Source organism: Silurus meridionalis, chromosome 28 (genome assembly GCF_014805685.1).
Source record: "Silurus meridionalis isolate SWU-2019-XX chromosome 28, ASM1480568v1, whole genome shotgun sequence".
Classification (NCBI taxonomy): domain Eukaryota; kingdom Metazoa; phylum Chordata; class Actinopteri; order Siluriformes; family Siluridae; genus Silurus; species Silurus meridionalis.
The window spans coordinates 9,457,860-9,480,218 of NC_060911.1; the positions used below are offsets into that span (position 1 = coordinate 9,457,860).

The 22,359-nt window shown below is 37.4% G+C and overlaps 2 protein-coding genes across 2 annotated transcripts; both read right to left on the bottom strand.

Moving 5' to 3' along the window:
• Window positions 1-3,584: 3,584 nt before the first annotated feature.
• LOC124381248 (doublesex- and mab-3-related transcription factor A1-like) lies at window positions 3,585-4,547 on the bottom strand. Its single transcript, XM_046842691.1, has one exon. The coding sequence runs from the start codon at window positions 4,536-4,538 to the stop codon at window positions 3,765-3,767; it is 774 nt and encodes a 257-aa protein (XP_046698647.1). The 5' UTR covers window positions 4,539-4,547; the 3' UTR covers window positions 3,585-3,764.
• On the bottom strand, window positions 4,433-7,072 carry LOC124381249 (doublesex- and mab-3-related transcription factor A2-like). The gene is made up of 2 exons (XM_046842692.1): window positions 6,654-7,072; window positions 4,433-4,571 (listed from the first exon to the last, which is right to left on the bottom strand). The coding sequence occupies exons 1-2, from the start codon at window positions 7,015-7,017 to the stop codon at window positions 4,546-4,548; spliced, it is 390 nt and encodes a 129-aa protein (XP_046698648.1). The 5' UTR covers window positions 7,018-7,072; the 3' UTR covers window positions 4,433-4,545.
• Window positions 7,073-22,359: the final 15,287 nt, after the last annotated feature.

Here is a 22,359-nt window from a genome sequence, read left to right on the forward strand (position 1 = left end):
ATCACCCATGCAGTAATTATCCAATGGGAGGTTCTTACCTTTTTGCTTATTTAAATCCAGCTGGTGACTTTTTTTTGGACGGGCAGTGTATAATGAGTACATTTTACGTTTTAGTGTTTTAGTATAAAGTTTATCTGTTCCTTAAAGCACAGTATGATAACATCATGAATTTTAAATAATAAATAATATTTCTTAAAATGATTTTATAGGCCTGAAAATACAATTTGTTTGATTAAAAATGGGAAGACAAGTCTCTGATTTCCAGATCATCAGCGCTGCACCTCAAGTCACCAGGCTGTAAAGCTACTCAAGTTTGCAGATGGCATCACCTTCATTGGGCTTATCTCTGATGGGGATAAGTCTACCTGTAGGTTGGAAATTAGTTATCTGGTAGACTGACACCTTCAGAGCAGTGGAGACGGTGATAGGCTTCATGAAGAAACCAGCCTCACTGTGTGACTCTGCTTTTGACACTCTTTCTGCTTCCTGTGTACCATCATCTCAGTTCCTCAAGTGGGAGCAGAACATCAGCTCTCTAAAAAAAAAGCACACTAGAGGTTGTACCTCAAGTCACAGCTGAAACCGTTCAACCTACCAAAATTAGTGATGGTGCTTCTACACCTCATCATTGAGTCCATACTTACCTCGTCCATCATAATCTGGTACACTGCTGCCACTGCTAAAGACAAAGGCAAAGTGCAGTGTGTCTTCCACTCTGTTAAGAAGGTGATTGGCTGCAATCTGCCACCTCTACAGGACCTGTATGCTTCCAGGACCCTGAAGACACTATGATTGTGCATCAGGACCAAAACACAAAAAAATTTAAAACAGCTGAAAACAGTTTTGTTTCATCTAAATCAACAATACCACCATCCACCTCTGATCTGCCTCAAGAAACACAAATAGTAAACTTAATGTCTCTACCGTTATTTATTACTTTATTAATATCTTAGTTTACAAATTTTTTATACATATTTTTATATTTTTATAGCATCAGCACAGCAGGTCTTGTCTTCCAATGCACGGGAAGCTACAGCAAATCTCCGGGAACCTAAGGGGGGGGAGCACTTATTTATGTGAGACAACCTTTCCCCAAATAAGTTGAAATACTGTTCCACCATGAATAATGATCATTTGAAAGTCTGCTTGAGGCTGGCTATCACTAGCTTCTGTCCAGACTATGCAACACTGGCTGACTCTATTCAGTGCAAGTCATCAGAATAAGGTAGTGACCATAAATTGTACTATATATATATATATATATCTCGACTAGGCCTAACATTATGGCCACCTGCCTGTCTTGACTCATCGAGCATTAACAGCATTAACTTCTTCAGCAATTTAAGCTACAGGATCTCGTCTGTTGGATCGGACCACATGGGACAGTTTTCGTTCCCTATGTACATCAATGAGTCTTGGCCGCCACACATCCGGTCACCGGTTCACCTCTTCCTTGCTTGGACCACTTTTAATAGATACTGACTACTGCAGACCAGGAACATCCCACAAGAGCTGCAGTTTTAGAGATGCTCTGACTCTGTCGTCTAGACATCACAATTTGGCCCTCGTCAAACTCACTAAAATGTAACGCCCATTTTTTTCTGTTTTTAACATGTCAACTTTGAGGACAAAATGTTCACTTGCTGCCTAATACACTGGAGATCAAAATTAGAGAACAATTTATAAACAATTGAACAATAATAAAATAATGTAATCTTCACTACTCAACAGTTGAAGGGGTTTTTGTCCTGTCTATACCATGCTTCCACAGCACCTTTTACACAAAATAACTAAGGCATTTAAAAAAAAAAAAACTTTATTTTGCAGAAAACACACTGATCAAAATTAGAGAACAACAATGACTGTATCATGGAAAAAGATTACAACAAAATTTTCTGAATGTTACAACAGTCAGCAATTAGTAGGAAGTGTACAGGCCTCTGCTCTGAATGACTTCAGCACATCTGCGGCCACAGGACAGCACTAGTCTCTCACACTGCTCTGGTGTGATTTTGGTCCACTCTTCTTCCAGTCTCCTCCACAGTTCGGTGACTGTAGTGGGTTTCTTGGCCATAACTTTGTCACCAAGGATTTTCCAGAGGTTCTCTATTGGGTTGAAATCAGGACTCTGGGCAGGCCATGTCATTATTTCAATGTTTTCAGTTTCAAGGAACTGCTTTACCCGTTTTGCTGTGTGACATGGAGCGTTGTCCTGCATGAACACTGCGGGCTGATTGGGTGATGAACGCAGGGAAGGAACCATATGTTGTTGAAGAAGGTTCTGATAAACATTTGCATTCACTCTGCCATGTAGCTGTATAAGAGGCCCAACTTCTGTTGCAGAAAACATGCCCCAAACCACGACACTTCCTCTTCCAATTTCACTGACTTCTTTACACACTTTGGGTTTAGTCTTTCTCCAGTTTGTCGCCAAACATAATGTTTCCCATCGGACCCAAATAAATTAAACTTGCTTTCATGACTGAAGTGAACTTTGGACCAGTTCTCCTCTGTCCACACAACATGCTCCTCAGCAAAGCTTAGTCTAGCCTTTTGATTCTTTCTGCTAATGAGAGGTTTGGTGACTGCAGAGCGGGCTTTCAGTTCAAATGCTCTTAAACGTCGAGACACTGTATGACGAGACAGATCCTTACCCTGTTCAGCGCTGAACTGATGAGCAATTCCAGCTGCAGTGTGGAAACGATTGCCCATTGAGATCCTCCGCAGTATCCGGTCCTCCCTTGTATTTGTCTTCCGTGGACGACCAGCCTTCTTGGCGTACTTGAATGAGTTTGTGATGATGTAAAGATTCAATACTCTTGAAATCACAGATTTGGAACAGCCAACTTGTCTTGCTATGGCTGATAGGGTCATCCCTTTGGCCTTCATCTGGACAACCTGCTGCCGGAGGCTTTCAGTCACTTTAGAACGGCCCACCATCTTGCAGAGTCAGTGAAACTGGAAGTTAGGCTGCCAGTTAAATAGGGGTTGACAGATAATCAAGGAAATTAGCACCAGGTACCAGATTAAGACCAATAACTGGGAGGTATCTGAAAGTATTCTCTAATTTTGATCAGTGTGTTTTGTGCAAAATAATGTTTTTATTTTGTGGAAAAGGTGTTCTGGTAGCATGGTATAGACAGGACAAAAACTCCTTCAACTGTTGAGCAGTGAAGATGACCATTTCAGAATTGTTTAATTGTTTATAAATTGTTCTTTAATTTTGATCTCCAGTGTACATCCCACCCATTAACAACAGATGCCATGATGAAGAGATAATCAGTGTTATTTACTTACCAGTCATAATGTTACAATGTCATAATGTTATACCTGGAAGATGTGTGTGTGTGTATAATTTAATGAGAGTAGATAATTTTGACTTGTCCATTATAAAAGTAGCTATACATACATCCCACAGTTTACAAGTATACATACATACATACCGAGATTGGTTTCCCATTGAAGTCTTGACATTTTCCATTAAAGTTGTATATCTTTTTTTTTTTTTTTTAGGTGAATGTAATGATGTAAAGGTGGAAAAAGAAAATCCTGAACACTACAGATATAAACACACAATTCTGCTGTTGAAATTTTTCTCCAAGTTGAGGGTTTATTTAAAAAATGTGAAAATATAGGCTACTCTAAAAAATAAAGCTAGAAAATATAACCAGGTACAAAAATAGAATGCTTCTGACATTTCAAGGCAAAGGGGTTTAAGGCTACAAAACTGGAGGCATAAAAAATTGCAGCACACAGTCATTACATTAAAATACAAAGTTAACAGTATTAATCACTTCCGCTGTCCTGAGTAGAGAGACACGGTGCTGAGTGTCTTTGTTCTGGTAGGCCAAATCCCGGATCATGGTAGGAAACGAATAATCGACGGGTGAATGCAGAGGCACTGCAGGGAGCAGTCCAGATGTCAGGTACGGAGAGATAAAACTCGGCAATGTGCTTCCGGAACCGGAATAAGCAACACGCAGTGGATTGAACCCAAAACAAGGACCGAGGCCGTAGAAGCCATCATTTCCTAAAGGTTTTACACCAGCGGAGGACTGCAGTGGGGAAAAGGCAGACTTTGATGTGGGAAGGTGGAGTGTGTGAGGCTTCTGTGCTGCCACAATGTTCTCTGTTAACGAACTGTCTGATTCGTCTGCATATCGTCCCTCTTTAGAAGTGAGCAGCAGCTCGATGGTCTTTACAATGTCACCCGTGCATGCGCTCAGAGCCGATTCCAGCACATCCGGCTTCACTTGAGGGAAGATTTTCATCAGCACCTGGGCAGGCTCGCGCTCTCTCGCCGAGGAAACTGGCCTTGCCATGTCTCCACATGTTTCGACTTTGGGTTTATCCGACTCACTTCCCGACTCCAGATCTGAAGAGGAGAGAGATCGTGGGCTAGTAGTGCGGTCAGAGAGCTCGTCAAACCTGGGAGACTGGTTTCCACCTAGCTGAAGTGGCTCTGTGGGACTGACCTCTGGGTCCAGGTCAATCTTTGCCACTGGAGACGTCACAGGGCAAACGTGAGAGCCGACCATGAAGCCGTTAAACATGTATTTTTAAATGTTCTCCTGCAAACAAACAAGCAAACAAATGAATCAATACATTACAAGATTACATTACAAATGTAACACAACATTATAAAGTAAAGTAGCATAGGCTTGCAGTGGAATACAAAACAAGGAAATTAATCAATTAAAAAGACCGCTATATGAAAAACCAAAAACATTATACAATATAACAGAAGAATAAAGATCAATAGAAAATATGTCAGAAAATGTAGTAATATTATTAAATGGAATGTATATTAAAAAAAAGATTACAAAAATTAGAATAGAAAAAAAAATTATTATATATATATATATATATATATATATATATATATATATATATATATATATATATATATATATATATATATATATATATATATATATATAGAATCAATTTAGCACATATAATGGACACTTATGGCTTAAATATAATCACCGGTTTGGTTTAAGACACATTGTGACTGGTTTAGCCCATTTCTTCATTGCTGTGCTTGTGAATAGTTTCCAGAATCACGAGATGGAAAAGCTGGATTTTCAGAAAGCTCAGCTACTGATGTGATGTCAGAATTTCATCACAGTGAAAACATTTTCTGTACTAATTAACACTGCCTCACTCTGATTAGAAATATGGTTTATTGCTCCATTACAAAGCCCTTTTGTGTGTTACCACTTTTACATCCACGTCACAGGTGTACACGTGAGTGAGTATTTTGATGATTTTGACATTTTTTATTTCTGATTTTCTCACATGCAGTACGTTCAGGTCAGAATTACAGCTTAGGGTAACAACTGGCATAAAATATATTTTATTAAATAGACATTATCATGGACATCAGGAACCATATCAATTTGAGGATACAGTCGCCTTTATGATCTAGATTACAATTGAAAGTTTACAGACGTCTTTATATCTGTGGTTTGGTGTTATAATGTAAAAATTAAAAGCTTTACACATGTTTATCATTATTATTATTTAAAATAAATAAAACAAAAAATAATGATAAACATGCGTAAAGCTTTTAATTTATGATTCATGTGTAACGCTTTTGAATTAATGATTCAATGAATTTAATTTAAAAAATTGAGACATTGCTAAAAAATTATTGAAGTAACGAAACTACACAACTGATAATCATCATCATTTAAGATTATTATGATTTTAGTTATGATGATCATGGGCATAAATTTCATTTAACAGTAGGGGGGGGGGGGGGGGACAATAAATATAAAACTTCATGAGCAATTTTTGAAGGGGACACAAATAACACAGTCAAATTATACTTATAAAGACACGGTGTCCCCACAGTGAAAAACTTTGCTTTTATCATTATTATTGTAGCATGGAGACTGCGTTATTATGGTTATTTTAACAAGGTTTTTCTCAGGTTCAATGACAAAGCAAAACAAGGAATTTAAAAAAAAAGTTTACATTTTTATTTAAAATTAAGACACTTAAGAACAAAATAGAAATTGATTATAAAAATACACTGGGGTCAGTTCAGATGTAGCACAGTGATCATTTATTAAATGTACAGATAAACAATATGCTCATTGTGTGTTAATATTAAATTAACATTATGCCAAGTCGCCCCAAATAAAACACTGCATGGGAAACGGCTTTGGTGTGTTAGTGTCAGTGCACTATGCTACAAGCTACTGTAAACAAGCTAACGTTCACTAGATAAGTCATATTTTAATCGCTAATAGAGCAGATTCATGGAAAATTACATCATTAATCAGCATTTTTGCCGCAACTAATTTATGAATGAGTCTGCATCAACTACATTAAAGAGAATCGCTTTATTTAAAGTGAATAAAATACCCTAGTTAATGGAGTTGAATAATAATTGGGCCGCAGACACACACCTGACTCGTGTGTGTAGAGTAGGTGTGATGAACTGGGAACGCAGGCAGTGGGTCAAACCACTGTGAGGAAGGAGGGGGGGAACTCAACTGTTTCTAAATGCAATTATTTAGGTATGCATACATATTTCACAATAGAGAGTGCGATATTTAAAAAATAAATAAATAAAATGTCCCCTCCATCCCCCCCGGGATTTACGCCCATGATGACGATTATATTGATGATGATGGACATACCGTTCTTCCTGTGCTCGGTGGTGAAGGCGGGGTGTAACCCCGGCGTGTTGGCACCTCTGTCCATGAGGCTCGACCCCGTGTAGAGGATCTGCATCTGTCGCGCTTCGCTTTCCTCGTGCGCTTGCTGTCGCCGAAGAGCCACCTGCGCCGCCATAACCCTCTGGCGCTCGGCGATGAGAGCGCACTTGGCGCATGCGCAGTCCCTCCAGCGGCAGAAGCGCTTGTGGCCCTTGAGCGCCGACACCACGCCGTGATTCCGGCAGCGCGCGCACTTCGGGCTCCGCGCGGGGTACTGCGCACGTTCCAGGAGGCGCGGCGCGCGCAGCAACAGGGGCGCGTGCAGCGTGGGGAGGGCGCCGTCCATGTCGTCCTGAATGTGTGTGAGAGTGAGTGAGTGATTGAGTGTGAACTGAGACGGAGGTTTTTAAATCCTCAGACACACACACACGCCCCTTTTAAATAAAGGCTCAGGTTCCGCCAATGAGGTTCACCCCAAACTCTCATTGTTTAACCGAGAAGCTTTGCCAAGTAACTACAAACGGACACACACACACACACACCCACACCCACATTGATGTTTTAAAAAAGTTTTCTATTTTTTCATTATACAAATTCTTTTCTTATAGTTTCTATACTTGAGTGTTACATGTATAACCACATACATTTACAATTTTCCAAGAAAACGCTTTATACTAACTACATTTTTATTTCAGTTCAGCATCCATTCAAGTTATTAACTGTAGCACAAAACCCTGAATCTTGTCAGTTCATCATCTGCGATAATCATCTCGTGCTACACAAGATAATAGTGCTATAAGTATTTGTGCATCTGAAAACTGCTAATCCACCAGACTACAGCGTTGAGGAGGTGTTAAAGTTTACTTTCCTAGACGTCTAGTTTACATCAGGTTTACCTACCAAGAAGTTTGGTTTACATCTGGTTTACATTCTAAAACATCTGGTTTACATCTGGTTTACCATCCTAGATATCTGGTTTACTTATGAAGACGTCTAATTTACATCTGATTTACCTTCCTATATGTCTGGTTTAAGTCTGGTTTACCTTCCAAGGCATCTAGTTTGCATACAGTATGGTTAATCTTCCAATACGTCTAGTTTACATCCAATTTACCTTCCTAGATGTCTGGTTTATATCTGGTTTCACTTCTAGAATCTCTGGTTTACATCTTGCTTACCTTCCTAGATGTCTGGTTTACATTTGGTTTATAATTTAAGATATCTGTTTTACATCTTGTTTACCTTCCTAGACATCTAATTTACATCTGACTTACTTTTCAAGGCATCTGGTTTACATCTGGCTTACTTTTCAAGAAATCAGGTTTACCTTCCAAGACATTTGGTTTACATCTTGTTTTACATTCCAAGTCATCTAGTTTACATCTGGTAATCCTCCAAGATGGTTTACATCTGATTTACCTTCATGTACATCTGGTTGACATGTGGTGCACCTTCCTAGATGTCTATTTTACATCTGGTTTACCTTCCAAGATGTCTAGTTTACACCTTGTTTACCTTCATAGACATCTTGTTTACATCTGGTTTACCTTTAAAGACGTCGAGATTACAACTGGTTTACCTGTCTGGTATATATCTGGTTTACCTTCCAAGACATCTGGTTTACAGCATGTCTGCCTTCCAAGATGTCTGGTTTACAATTGGTTTACCTTTGAAGACATCTAGTTTACATCTGGTTTACTTTCCATGGTGTCTTGGTTACATTTAGTTTACCTTCCTAGAAATCATGAAGTCTTATCGGATTTGAAAACAAAAGCAGATTAGACTAGCATTGAATTTAGTTACTCACATTACCTGACTGTGCAGCAAGTTCTGTAACATGGTCTGTCCATTATAGAGGTTGTTTAGTGTGTGTGTGTGTGTGTGTGTGTGTGTGTGTGTGTGTGTGTGTGTGTGTGTGTATTTTCTTGTCCAGGCACAGCAGCAGCATTAATTGTCATCACTAAGGCATCGAGTTGTCCTGTAGCATAATGAATCCATCCAGCCCTCTGACCGTCCTCCATTGTTCTTCTTCAAGTGGCTCACGTTTTTCTTTTGTTCCCAAACAATTCAATTCCCATCAGGCTCCAACTGTACACACACACACACAGACACACACCTGCTGAACACCTTTACTTACACACACACACACACACACACACACACACACACACACACACACACAAGCACTCTCTTTTTAAAGAGAATACATTGTTTGCTTTGTGTTGTCTTTGTCAAAAGCTACAAATTGTGGTGAAGATTAAAGAAACAATAGAGACTATCAGGACTGACAAGAATGACGACACAAAAAACAAACATTTCGAACAAAGGAAAAGCAGTTTGCAGGTACAGAAGTGAAAACTTTGTTTTGTTATTGTTTGAATTAAATAACAACTCATACCAAGGTGCTGCCGAATTCTCAAATCTGATTAGTCAGTAAAAGGTTTAGATTTATGTATTAATTCAAATTGTTCTAGGTTTTTTCTTGTTTCTGGACACTTAATCTCAATCTGACACTTGTCTGTAATTTTTCTGGGGGGGTGAAGTTGTCATCAAGGGCATGTTTACTTACCATTAAATTTCACATTTTGGTTAAAAGAATTGGGACGTCTGACATTTCTGTAGCTGCCATGCTGGTCTTCCCCAAACTGTAAAAAAAAAAATTATAGGATCTTTTGGATGCAGTAGAAGTAATATTCCCTTTACTTAAAATGCAAGACTTAAATCTAATCCAGCAAATAAGGACTACACATAGAATAGGATGTTCAAAATGCACATACAAATCTTATTGTCAGGTGTCCACAAATCTTTGTCCATAAAGTGCATTTGTATGGAGGCTCCAGTGAGCACTTTTTCACATTAGTTCCACAGCACTAAATGTAACTTTAAATGGATAAAAAGAACAATATGTTGTGTATGAATGAATAGAAAACCTGCTTTGATATAATAGGAATAAAATCTCATAACATGCTGTTTATAGCATGAGACAATTTTTTTATAATGGATTCCATCACATCATGCCATCATTGATTAATTTCCTTTAATAGCATGCCCCCGTCATCCTGTATTTTGCAATAAAACATGTTGATTAAATTTTCTGGACTCACTGGTAATGTATGCATGTAGAAATAAATTGGGTGCTCTTTTATTTTATTTGCATTTTTAGACTATCGAAATGCAAATGCTTTTAATGCATTTGCTATTTAAAAATAAGAAGGATTATGATCTTGATGATGATGGACAGCCTTTATTTTCCTGGTTTGATATGAAACACACATAGAAGGAATTTCAGAATTATAGCGATAGAATTTAGCGACACTGCCAAAGCGTGCAAATCACACAAGACTGAGTTTAAGACCATCCAAATGGCAGGAACCGTATGAGGATTAGTGAGATTGTGCAGAGATGCAGCTATCTCTTTTTTTTTGTGGGTGTGTGTGTGTGTGTGTATGGGAAAGAGAGAGAATAAGTGAGTGTTATCTGTTCATCCCCCACCTGCTTTCTGAAGGATTTGTAAAGAGCTCATCCACAGATGCAGTGATCAACATGCCTGTGTACACGTGTATGTGTGTGTGTGTGTGTGTGTGTATACATATGTGTGAGAGTGTTATCAGTCCATCCCTCACCTGCTTTCTTATCACACACACTGCTCAGACTCGTATCTGGATTCCTTTTGTTTAATTGCACAAGCTTGGTCAAGAAGTACCACTATAACAGCCAAATCCTGTGTGTATGTGTGTATGTTTTCTTTAAAAGATCATAATCTCATTTGTGGGTTTAAGAAAACACACACACACACATACACACACGGTGGCCAGCATCCCTCAGATGTGGGAAATCTTGGTGTTGATGCACAAGTTTATCATCATGCAAACTTTATGTCTAAATCCTCACACACATAAGAGTTCAAATGGTGAGAATGTTGTTGCAAGGCAGCTGCTTAAATATAGATGCTGAGTATAAGCTAATAACTATGACTGATAGTTTATCCAACTAGGACATACTGTATACAGTTTCAATTAAAGTTCACAATGAGCCTCAGATTCAGACTGAAAATGTGATCTCAAGAGACTTTGTTGACACGGCATGGATGGTGGTGCCGCACTGCTGATTTCTGAGATTTTCACACAAAACAGTCTCTAGAGTTTTCACAGAATGGTGCATTAAAAGAATTCAGTAAGCAACAGATCTGCAGACAGAATAAAGGCTTTTTTTATGGTCAGACTCTTTCAAGCTGGCAAAAAGGCTACAGTAACTCATCAAGTATGATCACATTTCACAACCATGCTAAGCACAAGATCTCAGCATCTCAGAAAGCATAACCTCGAGGTGATGTGAATGAGCTTAAACAGCAGAAGATCAGGAATCCAGAGGCACAGGCTTATGCAAACTGGACAGAATTAGAAGGAAATTTTCATCTGAGCAGTTATCTGTCTCGTGACTTGAAGACTGAACAAAGAAGGAGAAAAGTCAGGCAGGAAAGTGCCGTTCAGAGCTGCTGGTATCTAAGTAACGACAGTAAATAACCAGATTAAAAGCACGTTATTCCTTAAATGAAATAAAGTTGTAATTGCTCACTCACTTCCTATAAAAGACCACACCCACCACCATGTTTCACTTAATTAATTCAACACCTTCTGACCAATTAGACTCAGAGATTTTACTATAGCTCTGTCGTGTTATTAGACATCAAATAGCTTTTTCAGTGATGTCGAATTTTTGTTCCCAAATAAAAAATAGCATAATAAGCCACTGTTTAAATGAATAGTTTGTGGTGCACTCATTCAATTTTGAAAGATTTTATAACACATTAGAATAATTGATTCTAGATAATGATTGATATAGTAAATACATACATGCTACTGATGAAAAGAAGTTTTTAATCTCAAAAAGGTTGTTCAGTTGTATGTATATGCGTGTGTACGTATGTGCGTGTGTATGTGTGTACATGCATGTGCAGGTGTGTGAACATGCACGTCACAGTAAGTGATATTTGTCATACTGCGATTGGATCAGTGTCAAATTAGTGTGTAGTGAAATATTGTGTGTGAGAGATAACATGCCTTATCAGGAAAGGATGGCTGATGTCTTATCTCAGACACACACACACACACACACACACACACACACACACACACACACACATACACTGCTTCTGACCATGTATAGTCTTGTCAGACCTTTTAATGCATGAAAGCAATAAAACAACCACCACGTGTGTGCTTGAGAAAGAGAGACTTGCTACTTCTAGGAGGAAGAGTGTGTGAGTGTGTGTGTGTGTGTGTGTGTGTGTGTGTGTGTGTGTGTGTGTGTGTGTGTAGTCAGCGAAGCAGAGTGAGGCAAAGTGAGGGGCCCTTATGGAGGTCTATCTCTCCACTGGACCACCAGAAAAGTACTGAAAAAGGGAGTAGGGGGAATAATAGACACGTCAATATGTCAAAGCGTATACTTCATCAGAAAGAGATTTCTCTGTAACGATGGTGATAAAGACTTCAAACGAGACACAATTTTGTGCAGGATAATAACACTTTTTACGGTCTTATGACTCCTAAAGTGAAGAACTATATAGTTTATATATAGTGACATTTAAAACAACCTAATGATGGCCTATCATCTTCAGTACTAGTTGAAGTACAAATATCCTGCTTAAATAGTAAAAAAGTAAAATTTAGATTTCAATTTAAGGGAAAATAAGTTGATTTTGAATGTCCTCAAAAATCAAAAGGAATAGTACTGTTTGTTGAGAATTACGTTATATGGAGAAATGTACTGGATACCTGACTTTTCCAGCTATATGAAGAAGAATTCAATTTTCCCTTCATTTGAAATAAGAGACTCAAACCTTTTCCTGCATGACAATGAAACTGTGCACAAAGCCAGCTCCATGAAGATACGCTTTACATAGGTTGAGTGGAAGAATTTGAGTGGTCTTCTATAGGGCTCTGATCTCAACCCTATTGAACACCTTTGGGATGAATTGGAACACTGACTGCACCCCAGGCCTCCTCACCTACATCAATACCTGACTTTACTAACACCCTTGTGTCAGAATGATGAAAGAATCTCCACAAACACACTCCAAAAAAAGAAGAGTGGAGGGTATTATAGCAGCAAATGGGAACTAAATGTGGAATAAGATGTAAAAATACATTACCAATCTTATGGTCAGGTGTCCATAAATGTTTATTTTTACTGACACACAATGAGAGTACACACTCTGTGGAAACTCTCAACTCTGTTAAGATTCATGGGATTCTGCTTGTGGTCAAATGAGGGAGATTTTTTTTTTCTGAAATGTAGTGGGGCGTAAAATGTTATTTATTAATATGTAGTGAAGTGAAAGTATCTCATAATGTAAATACAAATTATATAAAAATGGAAATATTTGAAAAATGTCCAGTAACAATGTAAAATACTTCCTTAGTCTTTAACAATGCCTTTTGTAATCAATTTTTACATATTGCTATAGCTGCAGTATTCTCTTTTCAATTAACATTATCTTTGAAAATGGATAGCTGTAAGCAGATGTTCTGAAATCTGTGTTAGATGTTATAGCATTACAGCTCAAAACCTTTTCAGTGTCCACTGTTCTTTGCTCTGTTGTGGGTCAGGGATTTTTTCAAGAAGCCCTGTTGAGTTTCAAATGCTTGCTAAACATCGCTAATGGGCTTGCTAGGGAAGTTACACTTAGCAGAAGTATGTTAGTCTGCATGATCCAATGACCATCCATGACCCGTTACTCATGACCCTTAACCTATAGCCCTTTATGTCTGTGCCTAAGTGCTAATATGACAGCTTGCCATGTGCAAGCAGTTTCACAAGGAAAACATGACCAAGAAAGCTACTCGTCAATATTTGGAAAGGTTTCAGGGATGTTGTTTTAAAGGAATTAGTTAGAATAAGGAGCGGGTGTGTGAGGTAGTAAACATGGTTAGTAATGACAAGGGTTGTAGAAATAATGCAAAGTGCTAAAAGGTACCACTGACCAGTGATCCTGTCCTTTTCTTATTTTCAGTTCTGCACGATTATTCCAGACACCCGATCTCTGAATGGAGTTCTCATCAATTGGAGAGCACTCTGTGTAGCTGGGAATGGTTCCACCTCAACAGTCTAAAGATCCATGAAATTACTGAGCAACTCAAAGAACTTTGAGGATGGATTTGGATTACAATCAATATCAACAGGCTTCTACAATGGACCAGGACTACAGGTTCCATGAACAGTTTTGCATTTAATCACCTATCACTGTGCACCTCAACAATGATGGAACTGTAATGACTTTCGGTGAGACACAGATGAGGACGAGTTCCGTTTAGATTTTGGTTTATCTCAATGTTTTTTTCCTTATGCCATCTCAGAGGGTTTCTCAACTTCTATATTCTTTTATACAACCTTATAATCACTTCTCTGTAAAGCTGCTTCAACACTATCAATTTTTATCAAGTTTTTGATAAACTTTATTTTTTTTTTTTATTAAGTTTTTTGGTTTAATAGGGAAATTCAGTCATGAATTCAGTCAAATACAGATAAAGTATGTATATATATATATATATATATATATATATATATATATATATATATATATATATATATATAACATTAAAACATAACCAGTTAAGTGAATAACACTGATTACCTCTTTCTCATGGCACCTGTTAGTGGGTGGGATGAATTAGGCAGCAAGTAAATTATGCAGCATTTTGTCCTCAAAGTTGACGTGTTAGAAGCAGGAAAAAATAGGCAAAGGATTTGAGCGAATTTCACAAAGGCCAAATAGTGATGGCTAGATGACTGGGTAAGAGCATCTTTCTGGTCTCTCTCTCTCTCTCTCTCTCTCTCTCTCTCTCTCTCTTTCTATATATATATATATATATATATATATATATATATATATATATATATATATATATATATATATATATATATATATATATAACATTAAAACATAACCAGTTAAGTGAATAACACTGATTACCTCTTTCTCATGGCACCTGTTAGTGGGTGGGATGAATTAGGCAGCAAGTAAATTATGCAGCATTTTGTCCTCAAAGTTGACGTGTTAGAAGCAGGAAAAAATAGGCAAAGGATTTGAGCGAATTTCACAAAGGCCAAATAGTGATGGCTAGATGACTGGGTAAGAGCATCTTTCTGGTCTCTCTCTCTCTCTCTCTCTCTCTCTCTCTCTCTCTTTCTATATATATATATATATATATATATATATATATATATATATATATATATATATATATATATATATATATATTTGAAATTAAAATTATATGAATATAATAAGTGCATATAATTATTCATTCTTTGTGTATATATATATACTTTACAATATTAGAAATTTCTTCTGAATATTAGGGATTTGGTTTTATATTACTATAGTGGCGTAATGAGTAAAAGAGAGTAAGAAAGGAAGCGAAAGTTGAAAGATAAGATTTTGAAGTGGCAAACAGATGATCATATCATTTAAGGATCATTAAAGAAGCGAATATTTGCTAGCAATTGCTGAGTCGCTTCAGTTCTGGGTTCTGGGAATCTGTCATCTGTGTGTGTGTGTGTGTGTGTGTGTGTGTGTGTGTGTGTGTGTGTGTGTGTGTGTGTGTGTGTGTTTAATGGCGTCAGTGCTGTTTGCAAGGTTCGGGTTGAAAAATTGACCTGTCATTCCTGAGAACACCTAAAAGTGTGTGTGTGTGTGTGTGTGTGTGTGTGTGTGTGTGTGTGTGTGTGTGTGTGTGTGTGTGTGTGTGTGTGAGTGTAGGTTAACCTTTGTAAAACATGTTCATAAACCCATGGAGTAGACTATGTGTTTTAAAAAAGTGCTAATCTTTGAAAGATTGTTTAGTGTGATGAATGATAAATTCCTTTCCTCTCTAGCCTTGCCAGGTGAAAATATACACGAAACATCGTCCTTTTTTGTTATTTCAATGATAACACAGAAGCTTTTCTTCTGTTTTGGAAACGCTCTCAGTTAGAGAAAACCTGAGAGTGAAGGAAACATTGTGAAATGGTAACAGTGACGCATAGAAGAAGTTGTGACCGTTATGGATAGAAGTAGGTAGGAGGGAAAAAAGGAAAACAATGAGATAAAGTGAGAGAGAGACAGACAGAAAGAACATAAGTGTCCTATCAGATGTGAGAAAAAGAGACATCAGCATGTTTCATCTCTCTATCGCGGCTTTGGTGTTATGGGAAAAAGACTCGTTCTCGCTCATAGACAATAACAGTTTGGTGCCTGATAGGGAGGTGTAACGATCAGACACATATGGCTAAGATTAGACTAATCACACTTAGTAGGATTGGGAGAGATAAAAGCAAAAGAGTGTGGTGTTATGCCTAGACAAGCAAAAGAGTTTATCCAAGAAAAAAAAAATTATAATAAAATGAAACACAAAATGTTAGCATATATTAATGGACAAGGCAGTTAGAATTTATTCAGATGTGAAGGTAAACAGTAAATGTCAGCATACAACAGTAAAGTGCCTTCTATGTCATAATAAATGTACTCTTTTTGTGATAATAAGTCTAACAAAAATAAGGTTGTTTTGTTTCATGCAAGGCCTATTAAGTTTTGATTATGTTTGGTCTGACAATTGCTTTTCAGTCCTGTATCATAATTGCAAGGGTCAAAAATTTGACATGGTTAAACCATAAGTGTTGACACAAAAATTTCAAACTTTTCAAGAAAAGCAAAGCAAAAATCTAGTCCTTTTTTTAAAGATAGTTGCCTATTAAAGACTGAGATGTGTCTGTCAGGTGTGCACAATGCGAAACTGGTGCCTGCTAGATGTTAGCTACAGAATATTCAGTGTAAGGTCTACTGCTGTTAACTACAAGATAGTGGCCTCGTGTTCTCGTGCATTAGAAACTTGATGTGTCATGCAAAATAAAGGTAAACAATAGCACAATATGAGTCAACAATATCTCGTCGTAGAATCTTGTCTCAACGTCTTGTATGCTTATCTAAATCATTATTTAGTGTTAAAACTAATGGTTTGACTGTTATAGTCAGTGTTACCACAACTATAACAAATTGAGCTCAATAACAATTAAAACTAGCACTTTATTCTAGCATTTTTTCCACTGTAGTTTTATGTCTATTTTTGAAAAAAAAAAACAAGTGTTTAGGCTGATGGTATCCAAAGTCTCTGCAACCTAATAACCCAGTGTTGGTTCATTCACTGATAAAGACTCAAAGCACTTTTGTATGTCGCTCTGGATAAGGGCATCTGATAAATGTAAATGTGAGAAAGTTTTGAAAAGAAACAGGATCTGACTGGTTAAAGTTGTACCGGCATGAAACCACTAAGCTTTACAATTTGAACTGGAAAGCAAATGAATTGAGATGTTTTGTCTTAGATGCGCCATATAGTGGAGGCTTTAAATCCTCCATATTTACATAAAATAAAAGTATATGGACCAAATATATATTTCCACCCTTAGCTTCATAAATCTAGTGCAAAACTAAAGTAGTATTACTAGTAGTATTTCATAATAAACATGGATTAGTTCTGTATTTACATTTACTGTTTGGTGACCATCGTGTACACTTCAGTTTCAATTCCCTTATTAACATAATAGATTTGGTTTGTGTGCTCATGATCTCAAGATTTATAACTCCCCCAAAATCCCCCCAAGCACCCACCCACCCCCCATCTGCAGTGTGTTTAAAGTGACAAACAAATGATGAAACAGACAGAATAGATAAATGAACAAACCTCCAGTCTATTCACTGCTAAAGACTCTACTGTGATGATGGTGTATAGATAAAACACTACAAATGAACTGTGAGGCCACATGAAGGCCTGTTTTATGTCTTTCCTCTTCTCTTCTCTCTCTCTCCCTCCTTGTATCTTTCTTTTTCTTTCCCTCCTTTCGACTAGTCACAACAAAAAACATGACGCTTCTGATGGTAACTGTGCAACCAAGCCTGAATAGAAGCCAAAATCCCAAATTAAACAAAACGAAACCTGTATGTGGGTACATGTTTTATTTCATCGCTGCACTAAAACAGCCCTAGAAAATCTAAACATCTTGAATCAGTGGTGGATATTGACAGAGTAAATGTAAATCGTTACTGTACTCTGCTTTTTTATCTAGCATCACATGTCAATATCGTATTTATTTATTTATTTATTTATTTTAATTAAAATTACTATTAAAACTATTATTTGTGCAACCTGCTGCTGCTGTAACACAATAATTTCCCTCACAGGATCAATAAAGTATGTCTAAGTTTGAGTCCAAGTCCAAGTAGTTTTTTTGCGTATCTGTAATTAACTAGTAATTAGTATTTTATTTATTATTAATTAGTATTTTCATTTGGGGAGACTTTTATTTTACCATCACTTCATTTCAAAGTCAAATATCTTACTTTTTAAATCGACTGCATTGTGCGAAATCATTTTTTATTTATGAGTGGATAAAAACTGGTCAAACACGCAGCAAGCCAATAATCAAGGTAGAGCGTGTGCTCTGATTTAAACTTGCTTTGATTGGCACTTGATGGTATCTAACAAGAAAAAAATAAATAAATAAAGGAAAATAAAATTATATTTAAGAAAACTTTCAGAATCTGCTATTCCGATTTGACAACGCCGCAAACAGAGGGATAAGAAGAAGAATGCCTGGCAGGCATGCATTGTGGGACTCTTCTTGACTTGCGAATAATCGACTTACGAACACTTTTCCGGTCCCTATCTATTTCGTAAGTCAGGGGCTACCTGTACATGGTTTGTGTACAGTACGCCATTGAAACGTCTCAAATCCACCAAGAACGCTACACAAATTGCAAATAACCAGTAGCCCACGTATAAATCTCAACCAAAATCACGTGTGAATAGTTTTTAGAATATTTGTTAGTCTAGTTTAGAATCTGTGCTCTGTAGTCTTTACCTTAGAATGTAGCTTGCTGACTACAGAGACATCTAAATATTAACTGGTGGGTTATAACTGGAGAAAGTTCGATATTAAAATTATGAAGAAGGAATGTTATAGGATGGGGGTGAGACTGAAAGAGAGAGAAGGTTGTCACAGTTTGGCTTTACTGAAGGGCAGGATTAACAGGTTAATTTGGCATTTAACACACTCAAGTGTCTCCTTTCCTTCAAAACCTGTGGGAATCCAACACACACACACACACACACACACACACATGCACAAATCAGGCTTGTGTTAACACACAATAGTTTAACTCTCAAACTAACAATATACTATTACAACCTAAACTTATTGTAATCCGATGAAATGACGAGGGGCCGTTGTGACACGTTTTTGGCTCCTTATTTATTCTGGTGCAGGAAATGCTAAGAATCAAAGGGTGTCGTATTGAGCACCGCCTTAACACATTCCGAAGTGCCTGTATGCTCCTTAGACCACAACTTTATTTGGCTGGAGTGACCCCATGGAGGTCATGCCAGAGTCAGCCAGGGCTTAAAGGTCACCTAATGACAGAGCGGGGAACTGAAGGTGAAAGCAACAAAAGAGAGATTAGGGTTCCTCTGAAGTTAAGCGAACATGATGTTGTAAAGCATGAGGGTATTTTTTTGTGTGGTTTAATTGGGAGGTTGTGTAGCACTGATGCGCATCTGATTGACTTTAACACACCTCTCTGTAGCAGACACAAAATCCACTGCAAAAAGTTTTTAGACATTTGGTCAATAAACCGATAAGAGGAATCAGGAAACACTAGACCATAGTTTTATATTTTTGTTTTCCATTCACAGAACCTCCTTTTCTCTGCCTCTTAATTACAAAGCTCTTGTTGATTACAAAAACGAGGAACTGTTTAGAGTTTGTGTACTGTACAGTGTCCACATTGTTTTTATCGGGTTCTGTTTCAGCTTCTTGTTCTTCAGTTTCATTCCACATTCTGTCCAGTCCTCCTAGGATAGGCTTTGGGTCCTCATCAGTATAATGTGCCAATTGAAAATGAATACACATTTTTTGGGGTCTTACACACACACCAACTTTCTCTGTCATGTCCTCCATTTAGACCATAATGTCATCCTGCATTTTCTGTATTTCCTGATCTGCCAGGCTGATCCTTTGTAGTCAACTTGATAGTATTTTTGACCCTACATCTGCTGTCCTGAGGATTTACAATCCAGTGCTATATATATATATGGTGCTTCTACCATACAAGTAATTAATTTGGTTGTTCTAACATATTATGAAGAAAGTGCATTAGTATAAACAGCTGGAAGCATTGTCAGAGTTGCTGGTATAGAAAACCAATACCTTTAGACCAATACCTTTAGACCAATCAGGATTAAGAATTCAGTAGACCTCTACATCTAACAGTTTTAACACACAATGCTTTTTTTAACGCTGTGGCTCATTATTTAGATCTGTAGCACCTCAAGAGCTGCCACCCGAATGCCCCCGATTTAGCCTCTTTTTGTCTCACTTGTATGAATAGCAGACAAAAACTCGTCTAGTTTTCCCCTTTGATTACGATTCCGTTTTGACGTAGCACAGAAATCTCACAACAGAGTTGTTCTTGGCATGCTGGGTTCACCTTTCGGTGAGAAAAACACCCACTGTGTGCTCAGAGAGGTGGCTTTGTCCCGTTAGGAATACTAGTTTCCTACAGCTAGCAGGGAGTGTTTGCCCTCTTGTCCTGTACCCTTCAGGGGTCCCGTCATTTCCTCTGTCCGCCAAGAGAAAAGGGGAAAGCCTGAAAGGAAGTGCTTCCAAAATTGTAAGTTCTGCTGTTGAAATGAGTGTTTACATTACCTGGAGAAAAGAGTTCGATAGACAGATAGAGAAAGATGGACTGTTATTCAGTGAAAGCCTGCTGTGATAATAATAATGAAGTTGCTTAGGGAAAAATCGACACACTTGTTTGATGTTACAGAAATTGCCAAGTGAGAGTGTGTGATGGCATTATAGCAAGGTCAAGTGTCATCATAAACAATGATTGGATAGTAAGTTAGGATTGGATAGTTATTTTCTTATATTTAAAGGTGCACTAATTGAAATAAATAATTGTTTAAAATAAACAGAGAACTTTACACATGTACAAGAAACAAAGTTATAAGATTTCATACTTCCTGTATATCTTGAATAACAGGTGTCTCGTCCAATGACTGGTATATGTGCAGCTAACGCATTTTTAGAAATCACTCTCAAACAGCAGAGTAGCAGTCTATCCGAGTGCAAAAAGCTCAATTAAGAGAGGAAGAGGTCCTTCAGATTTACCGAATAATCCTCTTTGTTCTATTGTCTTCTATTGTCTATACACTCGTTCTCTTAAGAGGATTTCCACACGTTTGTCCCACGCGCTTATCACTGCTCTTTACAAACGCACTTTGAGAATGAAAAGCTGATAAAACAAATCCCAAAGCATGTTATTATATATATATATATATATATATATATATATATATATATATATATATATATATATATATATATATATATATATATTTTTTTATTTGCTTGCAAAACACAGTCAAAAGATCTACTGCAAACAGTGGCATGTTACCAATGTATGTAATATTTGTATGGATTGAAATATGTGGGATTATTAAACACACCAAATTAGAGCAAAAAAAAAATTCAAAAGTAAGCAATATTATCTGCTAAAAGTATGAAAAAGAATAATGAATGTTTTACAATTTTTCAGGATATTATAACCATATATTACAAGCTACAAAGCTGCATAACTGGAAAGGAAATGAGTGTGTTCTACACAGTATTCTTATTTTTACAATTTGATTTTGTTCATGTAAATCACTGTACTTCAAATTCAAGCAAATTCCCTTATGCTCTTTCTTTCACACAGAAGTGTTAATCTACAGGTTTTGCACCGTGTCAGAAGCTGTCATCACCGCTGTTTAATCCTCATCGCTCTTCCTGGTTTCCGGGAATCCGATCTGCTTAAAAAGTACATAAGGTTTAGTAATAAGAGCAAGCTTAGTGTAATGACCCGTGAACAACAATGCTTCTATGGATCTTTAAATAAGTGAGACTTTTTCTGGCACAGGGTCAATATTCGGTCAGTATTAAATCAGAAACGGGAGGAGGATGAAGGAACACTACACCATGGATTACAATATTGTTTACACACTTCAGATTCCATTTACCACTGTAATGTTAACCCCTTTTCTATGTACGTTAGATATTTTTGAAACGAGAATATCATTTTCTAGCCTTAGACTTCGACAACTCTAAGCATACCTATAACTGGATAATATAAAATTATTACATTTGCGTATGACTTACTGAGCTGTGATGGTAGTAGTACCTCTAACTATCACAATATGCTGCTTCAATTTCTTTCCTATATCAGCAGGGTCCAAATATTTTTACTTACGAGGTGGAATCAAAAAGTTTGAAGACTAATAGTGCAATTCTGACCATGTGCATCAGCACGTCTGGGATTTTATCATGTACATGCAAGTTAGAACAAAGAGAAAATGTGGAATTCTGTGTGAAACTGATGCTGGTATGAGTAGTTTTCCTTAGTGAACCTCACTGGAAGATGACGAGACATCAGGAAGACCTTCAACAAGTTCAATCTGCGAAAATGTCAAAACTCAAGCATGATGATCGTCGGAAAACAATTCACATGGTCTCAATTCCAAACCCACCCTACTTGCCAGATTTGGCTCCTGCAGACTTCGCCCTCTTCCCGAAGATGAAGATCCAGCTTGCCGTTTTGACACCATTGTGGAGATCCAGT

Excerpts from the sequence above, each read along its gene's own strand:
- LOC124381248 (XM_046842691.1), bottom strand. The coding sequence starts at position 4,538 with ATGGTCGGCTCTCACGTTTGCCCTGTGACGTCTCCAGTGGCAAAGATT.
- LOC124381249 (XM_046842692.1), bottom strand. The coding sequence starts at position 7,017 with ATGGACGGCGCCCTCCCCACGCTGCACGCGCCCCTGTTGCTGCGCGCG. Across the intron at positions 4,572-6,653 it reads CACCGAGCACAGGAAGAACG|GAGAACATTTAAAAATACAT; the intron begins GTATGTCCATCA and ends GTTTGTTTGCAG.